The sequence below is a fragment of the Caloenas nicobarica genome, chromosome 1 (genome assembly GCF_036013445.1).
Source record: "Caloenas nicobarica isolate bCalNic1 chromosome 1, bCalNic1.hap1, whole genome shotgun sequence".
Taxonomy (NCBI): Eukaryota; Metazoa; Chordata; class Aves; order Columbiformes; family Columbidae; genus Caloenas; species Caloenas nicobarica.
In genome coordinates this window covers 215,865,867-215,875,923 of record NC_088245.1, presented here as the reverse complement: position 1 = coordinate 215,875,923, position 10,057 = coordinate 215,865,867, and the positions used below count along the sequence as shown (strand labels likewise).

General features: G+C 45.5%; 2 protein-coding genes across 2 annotated transcripts; both read right to left on the bottom strand.

The window, feature by feature from the left end:
• Positions 1 to 881: 881 nt before the first annotated feature.
• On the bottom strand, positions 882 to 1,847 carry LOC135992199 (olfactory receptor 51E2-like). The gene has a single exon (XM_065641200.1). It carries the CDS (start codon positions 1,836 to 1,838, stop codon positions 882 to 884), a length of 957 nt encoding a protein of 318 aa, XP_065497272.1. The 5' UTR covers positions 1,839 to 1,847.
• Positions 1,848 to 7,656: 5,809 nt separating this feature from the next.
• Positions 7,657 to 8,631, bottom strand: LOC135993859 (olfactory receptor 51G2-like). The gene has a single exon (XM_065644003.1). The coding sequence runs from the start codon at positions 8,629 to 8,631 to the stop codon at positions 7,657 to 7,659; it is 975 nt and encodes a 324-aa protein (XP_065500075.1).
• Between the last annotated feature and the right edge of the window lie 1,426 nt (positions 8,632 to 10,057).

The following is a 10,057-nucleotide window of genomic DNA, read 5'->3' as shown; positions in this document are numbered from 1 at the left end:
GTAGAAGAGTAATGAGAATAAAGGCAGGAAAGGCTGCCAGGTGCTCTGTTTTATGGGGAATACCTAGGAAGCATTAAAAAAAAGCTTGAAAACTGAAGATCTTGAACTCCAAGCATGTGTGAAGTCAAAGGTACGAAACACCTTCAACATGGAAATACCACTTCCTTCAGTTTGGAAGTATCACATTTATAATTATTTATTTTCTCTCTTGAGAGGCTGTCATTTTATGGAATATAATTATTATCCAAAATTATTTTCACAATTTTTGCCAAAAAAAGTCTGAAGTTTTTCCAGAGCATTTGCTACAAGGAGGCTGAGCTGCCTTGACTGAACACCCAATAGGTCAGAACAAGACCACAGAGGTGGTCTTATTATGAAGTGCATTTCTGTGTCTACAATGTCACTTGTTGTAATTACTTTACTTAGAGATTGTTGTTACAGCCAAAGTTTCTGACAAAAATTTTGCTAAAATGTATTTGGAAAATGAATCTGGCACAAGTAGAAACTATGAATTAACTAAATAATTTAAAAAACCATTGCAGTGTTCACTAATCTCTGCCATTTTTATGGGTGAGATGGAAACAAAGAAGTGCAATGTCAAGACTTTATTAGTTTGCTGAGCCACTTTTCCTCCCCATTATGCTGTCTGTTGTGTCAGGGTTGGATTTGCCTCATTGTAGTAGATTCACTCCAAGTTTGCTGAACATAAACATTCTTGGAAAGAGTTTACAACTGTAATTTATGTTTTCCCTTGTGGTAGCATCCTCAGAGTTTCCTACCATCTGCTAGGTGCCATACAGAGGACAGTCCTGCCCAAAGACTCTAAGTGTAAAACAAGAGGAGTTGGTGTGACGATACAGGACACAGTGGCCAAGCACAGGTCACTGGGCAGTTCTGTCACTGTATACGTGAATTAAATTCAGGATCCGCCTCTGTATCTGTTTGGTCCTCACCCCGTAGATGATGGGGTTGAGCACAGCAGGCACCAGGATGTAGACGTTGCCCATGATGATATGGACCAGAGGAGCCAAGTCCTTCCCAAACCTGTGCACCACGGAAAGCCCAATCAGGGGCACATAGAAGGCCAGGACCACGCAGATGTGGGCAACGCAGGTGCTGAACACCTTGAGCCTCTCCTTCCACGACGCCAGCCGCAAGACGGACTTGAGGATCAGGATGTAGGAGAGGCAGATGAGGATGGCATCCAGCCCCATGACCAGCAGGATGGCGGTGAGGCCGTACACCACGCTGGGGGTGGTGTTGGCGCAGGCCAGGTTCATCACGTCCTGGTGCAGGCAGAAGGAGTGTGACAGCATTCGGGAGCCACAGAAGGGCAGTGGCAGAAGGAGCAAAGGCAAAGGCAGGAAGAAGACGACTCCCCTGGCCATGGCTACCAGCCCTATTTTTGCTGTCGCGGCGTTGGTGAGGGTGGCAGTGTATCTCAACGGGTGGCAGATGGCCATGTAGCGGTCCACGGCCATGGCCAGGAGGACAGTGGACTCAATGGCCGAGAGGGTGTGGATGAGGAACATCTGGACAAGGCAGGCGGCGAAGCTGATCTCCCTGGTGTTGAACCAGTAGAAGGAGAGGACACGTGGCACCGTGGACGTGGACAAGGCCAGGTCGATGGCCGCCAGCATGCAGAGAAAGAAGTACATGGGAGTGTGCAGGCTGGGCTCCGTCTTCACGATGAACAGCACCGCGCAGTTGGCTGTGACCGCCAGGATGTACATGGAGCACAGTAGGATCGCCATCCAGAAATGGGCAACCTCCTGCCCTGGGATGCTGGCCAGGATGAAGGAGGGTGGGCTGAGGTCAGAGCTGTTGTGGGAGGGCATGGCACGCGGAGTGACGAGCGGTCATGCTACACCATGGCACATCCTCTGCTGCAAGGGAAAGAGAAACAGCGGCTTTATAAATCCTTTCCCATGGCTGTGAGTCCCATGGGGCCGTGACTGTGAAATTCGAGGGAATCTTATAGTTGCCATGCTGATACAGGGAGCTCCTCTCATATTTCTTTAGCCCATTATGGATATATACAACAACATATACAGCCATGAAATCGCGGCATTTGAATTTGAACAGAAATTACTAGAATTCTCTTAAACATAGAACACTGTAAAAATCAACATTTTAAATTATAAACCCAACAGCTGAACTTGTTTTCTTTTATTTTTAGAGGGCAAAATTAACAAAACAAACCAAAACAAAATCAAAACCAACCAACAAACAAAAACCAAAACACACAAAAACCCACACACATGAAAACCCAAAGACAAAAAACCCACACAAAACCACACACACACACAAAACCCAACCAACCAACCAACCAAAAAAACAAAGGAAAGAAAAAAAAAAACACCGCAAATAAACCAAACAGATTTTTTGTGCTTCCTATTAAATTTCAGTTCTGCTCGAGTTTTTCTGCCTGTGCTGTGCTGTCAGAAACGTACTCTGTGGAACTGGTTGTGCTGCTTCCTATTGCTCCCAAGTACTGCAGATGCGCACAGTAAGACGTGCATATTTATTTCTTTGCACACAGAAATTCGATTTTCATCCTTTCAGCCTGAAAACACATATGGAAATATCAGAATATCTGTAGAAAAATAAATTCTGATTGTTCACCTTATTCTGTAAACTTTCCAGGAGGGCTGTGATCCAAGGAGAATGGCCAGGAAGACAAGCAAAACTTTTGCTTTTGGCACCTTTCTATTCTCAGGGATCAGACTTTTTTAAAATATTGGGATTTAAAAGGTGTTGGGATGGGGCGTCAAAGGCTGGTGCAATGGGTGTGTCAGAGCTCAGCCTGGCACAGGGGGGCTCAGGACAGGGGTGCAGACCCTGTCTGACCCCCAAAGAGAAAAGGGGGTCAGCTCGATCCCGGGATAGCCTGGGGCTTCATCCCTGCACCCCCTTGGATCAGCAGAAAGATGGTGACCAGCACTGGAATAAACCCACCATCTCCTGCCCTGCATGGACAGCATGAGGTCAAGCACAAAACCACTCTCTGCAATGTTAATGAGCTTTCTGATTATTTCTTTCATGCCCTATCCATGTAAAACAAGAATGCAAAATGTTTTTATGGCAATGTCTGCAGGCTATTAATACAGCTATTTTAAAAGTAACATTCGGTTGTGAAAATGTTGGGGTTTTTTTACTATCTATCTGTGGTGAAGCCCTTATCCTAAAATAGCAATCGTGTTTTATTTCCGTGATGTGGGGTTTTTCCATCTTGAACCTATTACAAATAATACCCTTACTCCAGCTTTTTATACACAATTTGCAAACAGCGTAGGTGGGCTTTTACTGTCAAGCTGCCTGAAAGTTATTCTAGCGATGAAATTTTCAGCAAACCACTGACATTAAGATGCAGGCTGAATGAACAAAGCGCTTCAGTAATTGCCAACAAGCATCTGACTGAACCGACTCACCTGCCAGCCACTGAAGCGTAATTACCGTGTGATCTCATTGTAAATATCTGCCATCCTATTCATCTCTTTTGAGAGAATGTGACTGTGAGAGACAGACACACAATGTAAATAAACCCTGAGTGTTTTAGTTCATCTGCAGTTCTTTGGCATCAATAAATGCACCAGTGTTTTCAGAAGTGACAAATGATGTTGGATTGCTGGTGGGATGAAGACCAGGCACTGAAAGGGCTTTGCTTTCTGTAGAGATGAAAACTGGATCCATGTCTTTAAATACAACAGTAAATGCAGATTTATTTTACTGTGGTGATCCTCCCACCAGCAAGCCCCAGTAATTGCATTTACCAAGAGGTCAGCACATCCAGACGGCAAAATCAGCCAAGCCAGAGGACCAGGAGCAGCATCTGCAGCAGCTGATCTCATAAACATTGACCAGACTTGTCCCATGGAGCCAAAATTGGTCTGAGACCAACTTCCCAGGATGGAACAGGCAATGAGACAGTCTTCACCATCTGAATCCATCTCTCTCCTGCTCCCTCCTGCGATGTGGCAGTGAGAGGGGAATATATATACACACATTTACACAGACACCTCCTCAAAAGCCCTTTAAGCCATTTTGAATGTGCAGCTGTTTTTCCATATCATCTCATCAGAAAAAGTATACATCAAGCCAAACTATTACTTCAGAGGGAAAAGAGAATAGAAAAATTAAAACCACAAGGCATCGCTCAAATTCAAAGCATTTTTTTAAACAAAATTAAAACTTCATCTTAATTGATGGTTTGAACAAATATGTTGCTGTGGGGTTTTTTTGTTTGTGGTGTGGTTGTGGGTTTGTTGTCTTTTTTTGGTTGGTTCATTGGTTGGGGTGGGTTTTTTTTGTTCTTTTTTGTTTTGGGGTGGTTCTTTTTTGAGTTTGTTTGGTTTGGGTTTTTTGAGTTTGTTGTTTTGAGGGTTTTTTTGGTATGTTTGTTTTTGTTTTTTCCCTAGCCGTTTGTTCGTCACTTGTAATCAGAAAACCTGTACGTAGCTCTGCTGCTATTTTATAAACATGCCCAGGTCCTGGCTAAGTCAGTTGCCCTGGACAGGCACTTGCTGTATTTGGACTCACACAAGCTATTCCTGTACCAAAGTGAGCAGGACATGGCTGGAGCCTCATCCCACCACCATCCACACTGTTAAACCATTCCTCGCCTCCAGGGACATCCAAATGGAGGTGGCAGGAATGGCCTTCCTTCTCCTTCCCCTTCTCCTTCTTTCTCCTTCTCCTTCTCCTTCTCCCTCTCCTTCTCCCTCTCCCTCTCCTTCTCCTTCTCCTTCTCCTTCTCCTTCTCCTTCTCCTTTTCTCCTTCTCCTTCTCCTTCTCCTTCTCCTTCTCCCTCTCCCTCTCCTTCTCCTTCTCCTTCTCCCTCTCCTTCTCCTTCTCCTTCTTTCTCCTTCTCCTTCTCCTTCTTCTCCTTTTCTCCTTCTCCTTCTCCTTCTCCTTTTCTCCTTCTCCTTCTCCTTCTCCTTTCTCCTTCTCCTTCTCCTTTCTCCTTCTCCTTCTCCTTCTCCTTCTCCATCTTCTTCTCCCTCTCCTTTTCCCTCTCCTTCTCCTCCTCCCCCTCCTTCTCCCCCATTCTCTCCTTCCCCTTCCTCTTTCCCTTCTCTCCCTCTCTTGTTCTCTCCCTCTCCCATTCCCCCTTCTCCTTCCTTCCCATCCTTCTGTCCTCCTCCTCCTCTCCTCAAGAGATGCCCCTGATACATCTCACACTGCTTTTCCTGTGCCTCATAGGAAATAAATCCATAGGCAAGTACTGCAAGTGATCCCACGGTACCAAGCGGGGAGCTCAGGGCACCACAGAACAGGAATTAGCAGCTTTAAGTGGTTCATCTATCTCTTTTTTCTCTCGCACAGATGTTAAACCACAATTAAGTTTCCCGTTCCCAGAGGCAGCCACAAAGAGTTTGAACATATGTTCCTAGAAGACAGTACCTTGTATAGAGATTCCCAAATCTTGAGTGTTCTCAGTACCCTCTGGTCACACAGGCTGTGAAGCAAACGGGACGGCAGATGAATCTCTGCTGAAACGGGGGATGGAGATGCACCCAACGCTCTGCAAGCCGCGGTCTCCAGCTGTGCTAATGAATGTGCTGATGAACCTCCCACACGTTTCCTCCCTGGCTGTCCCGCTCAAACGTTTGCTTGCTGTGGCATGGGCTCCTGGGGCTTCTGCTGTTTCAGAGAATGACTGCAGCCAGGAAGCACAGAGGAGAAACTCTGGAAGTTTTCAAAATAGGAGCAGTGCTGTGCCAGGAGCCTGCAAGCCAAGCATCTCTCCAGCGAAGCTCTTTTCTAAGCTTTTCTGCTGAAAGTTGAGCTTGTTCCCTTATTTTAATCTTTCCTCTAATAATAGCTGACTACAAGTGCCGGGCTGGACCTTGGATATTTTGAGCTAAGGGCTCTCCCATTCGGTGCTATCTCAGTGCAAATGGGAACCCTGAGACGTGCTGTGCCAAGGCTCGGGCAGAGGCTCTGGGGGTGTTTTGCCAAACAGTATTTCACCCCATGCAACGTCCCGCTGGGATCCTCAGCAAAATAATGAGCACGACACAAAACAAGTGGTGGCCTGGGAATCCTCCTCTTGGGAATCTGCCCTTCTCCCTTTCCATTTTTTAATACAGGTTTTCCCTCATTATTCTTTTCTCTCTTTATTCTAGGTATGGTTATATGTAGAGCAGAACAGGAAAAGACACAAATCCTGGGTTAGACTGAAGTGTGAAGTGCTTAGCGGTGGGCAGAAACAGGCTAGTTCTGGTGTGTAGTCCTGTCCCTATTCCCTCTGCTGCTTCACCCTTACGAGGTGAACACCGTCCATTTCTTCCTGTTCTCCAACAGGGTCCAGGCCAGCCAAAATGCAGGTTAACATCAGCAAAAATACAGTTCCATAATTTGGAGGCACGAAAAATTTTGGGTAATTTTATCATGCCTGTGGGAGGAAGTCAGACGGGAGGATCATGAAGCCTTTCTGCATGCCTGGCTGAGACCCATCCTACTGCAGAGCAATGAGATGCTGCAGGACACTGTCCCATCCATGGACTACCTCTGGAGATGTCCTCCCACCTCTCTGAGGGACACAGTACCTGGCAGATCTCTGCTGGAAGATTGTAGTATGTGGTCCATACTGTCAGGAAGTTTAGCCATTCCTATTATATTTTTGAAACCCCTTTTTTCTCAGCAAGAGAGCCAGCCACACCAGACCCCCAAGCACCATCCTGATCCATAGATAATTCATACAGTCCTATGCTCATCTACAGCAAATCCTGAAGATTTTAAGCAACTCCAAGCTAATATCTCTGCATTATATAAATAGAAAAGAATGGCTTCATTGAATCTTTTGACTGTTTACAGATAATAGATGTCTTTTATTGAAGATATTGCATACATACATTACATTCAATGCAAAACAATGGCTGGAACATTAGACCTGGCAAGATGGTGAGGTTCAGTGACATCAAAAAGAGATGCAAAAGCAGCACTGTTTGCATAGCTGTAGAAGTGTTTGGCACTTCAGAAACAGATGAAGATGAAGATGATGATGATGAAGATGAAGATGAAAGATGAGCCATTTTTTTAGGAGGACTGAGAGTGCTGTGGGCCCACTTAACAGGACCTAATCTCCAGAACATGCTCTGTGCTCAGCCTGTGGAACTGAGCTCCATCTTGTGGGATGTTTGCAGTTGAACAACTTGTGACTGGGATATTCAGAGTGGTTACAAGCTCTTGGCCCAGGCCCTGGCCTGTTGATCTTGCTGCCTGGTTAGCTGGGTTGTAACACGTGGTGAGGGAATGATGACCCCATGCAAGGGAGCCTGAGTGACTCTTACACACTATTATCTGGTTATTACAGTTTGCATAACGTGTTGTAGAGGTTCCTTGATCCGCCCTGTTGTGACTGGAAAAGACAAAGACATGCAGCCCATTTTTCTGTAATTGTCTCCCTCTAATTGGAGTTTCCATTTGTGTATATCATTGGTTTAATGCTTGTGATGTTCACAGGCTGCTGGAACACAGGAAAACATCATGCTAGGAAGATCACAGCTCTGGGCTGAGGGACAGTGTCTGGGTGGATCTGCAGTTCTTTCATTTGACAGAGACCCCCATGGATGGAGCACCAAGAAAATAGTCCACTAGCTCTGGCCAAGGAACCAGTCCACTAGCACTTTTTGGCAGAATCAGTGAAAGAATCTACTGGTTGGATTCACGCTTCCTCCACAGTGCCCTGAGCAAAGCCTTGCGGATATGGCTGGATTTTATGCTGTAGATAACGGGGTTGAGAGCAGGCGGAATTATAAGGTAGGTGTAGGCCACCAAAGTGTTAACCAGAGGTGGAACGTTCCTTCCAAAGCGATGGATCATGGATAGTCCGATCATTGGGATGAAGAACACTAGAACAGCACAGATGTGGGAGACACATGTATTCAAAGCCTTGAGACACTCCTCTTTGGTTGCAAGGCTGATAACAGTTTTAATGATCAGGATGTAGGACAGCACAATAAAGATGAAGTCCATCCCCACCGTTGATAAGATAATAATCATACCATAGAAGACATTGACTTTTATATCTGCACATGCTAGGTTCATGATATCAGGATGGAAGCAAAAAGAATGAGAAAGCTCAGTCTTCCTGCAATAGGTTAGTCTCTTGAGCAAGAAGGGTATGGGAAGGAGGGACACCATACCTCTCACTATGATTGCCAGACCTATTTTTATGACAGTCGTCTTGGTCAGTATGGATGAGTGTCTCAGCGGATGGGAGATGGCAATGAAGCGGTCAAATGCCATTGCCAGGAGCACAGAGGATTCAATGAAGGACAGGATGTGGATGAAGTACATCTGAGTCAGGCAAGCATCAAACCCAATCCTTCGCATATTAAACCAAAAAATGCCCAGAGTAGTGGGAAGTGTGCAGAGAACCAAGCCCAGGTCAGTGACTGCCAGCATGGAGAGGAAGTAGTACATTGGTTCGTGAAGACTTTGGGTCTTCTTTATGATGAATAGGATCATGCAGTTTCCCAAGACAGCAATAAGGTAGAGTGCACAGAAAGGGATGGAGATCCAGCGGTGAAGGGCTTCCAGGCCTGGGATGCCCATCAGGAGGAAAGCTGAAGGCTGATAGAAGGAGCCATTGATTTCCCACGTGGTACGTGAGTCATGCTCCATCCCAGCTCAGCTCTCACATGACCTCTACCTAAAACAAACCAACAACAGAAACTCCACATAGTAGGACTCTCCACTGAATATAGAACTGGGTAATGACAAGCGCCATATCCCTTCATCTCCCCTTCAACGTATGCAGATGCCCCCATGATGTTCAGGACACTATTTTAATTACCATAGTGTCACATATGACTACACTCTTGGTTATCCATTAAACTACAAAATGAAGGAAAAGGTTGGATATTTTTTCTTAAAACACACACACCAAACAGACAAAAAACCTGAAATGACAACAACAAAAGAAAAAAAAAAGAGAAAAGAAAAAAAGAAAAAAAATCTCAAAATGAAAGTGAAAACCCTCCTGGTGAGTACTGTGTTACTGTTGTCCCCAAATCCCACAGGTTGAGATGTGCTGTTAAGTGAGCAAATGCTTTTTCTAACATCATCCCAACCCATACCAAGCTGCTAAGCAGCTGCCTTCTTTTTGATGCTAGCTGGAGATTGAACCACATGAAAATAGTGAGAGTTTAGCTCTGACTTCTCAGTTAAGAAATCAATATTGGAAACAAGTGACAAAATACAACAGAGAATCAGGCACTCCGAGGCCACTGCTTTCAGCTCAGAAGATGGCCACCAAGGTGAGGTGGATTCTTAGTGGCTCTCACACCCATGTTGTTGCTCATTTCATAATTTACCTTGCTGCCACGTGAAGGGAAATAGATGAGAAAAACCCTGCTTATGTGGTGCCCACAACTTTTCTTAATAACAGGCAAACACAAGCCCAAGCCCAAGAAGTTGCAAGTTCAGAAGTGCTGGGGACGTGTCCATGGAAAGTCTCTGGGTCCGAATCAGAGGGAAGGGGCACAGGGAATACAGTGAAAATTTTACACAGGGATCAAGAGTATGAGGTGAGTGAGGCTTTTACAGGAATCTAGCAGATGTCTACTCCAGTCAGTTCAGCCACTGAGATGGATGGGGGTAGGAGCAATGCCCCGGGATAAAAGACCAAGGAGAGAGGCTTGTTCAGCCTGGAGAAGGCTTTGCAGGGACCCAACAGCAGCCTTCCCCTACCTACAGGGATGCTATCAAGAAGATCAAGATTCTTCACAGCAATGCATGGTGGGAAGATGAGACACAACAGGTATAAGTTGAAACAAGGAAGGTTTAGACTGGATAAAATGACAAATGTTTCCCCATGAGGACTGTCAAGAGTTGGATCAGGTTGCCCAGAGAAGCTGTGCAATCTCCATCCTTGGATGTTTTCAAGACTCAATGGAATAAAGCTGTGAGCATCCTCATCTGACCTCATAGCTGGCCCTGCTTTGAGCAGGACATCAGAGCCAGAGACCTTCTGAAGTCTCCCCAACCTGAGTTATCCAATGAACCAACCTATGAGCCTGTGATTTCACCATTGGAGGATTCAGCCATC

Bases quoted from the DNA above. Each gene is read 5' to 3' on its own strand.
- LOC135992199 (XM_065641200.1), bottom strand. From the start codon at position 1,838: ATGCCCTCCCACAACAGCTCTGACCTCAGCCCACCCTCCTTCATCCTG.
- LOC135993859 (XM_065644003.1), bottom strand. From the start codon at position 8,631: ATGGAGCATGACTCACGTACCACGTGGGAAATCAATGGCTCCTTCTAT.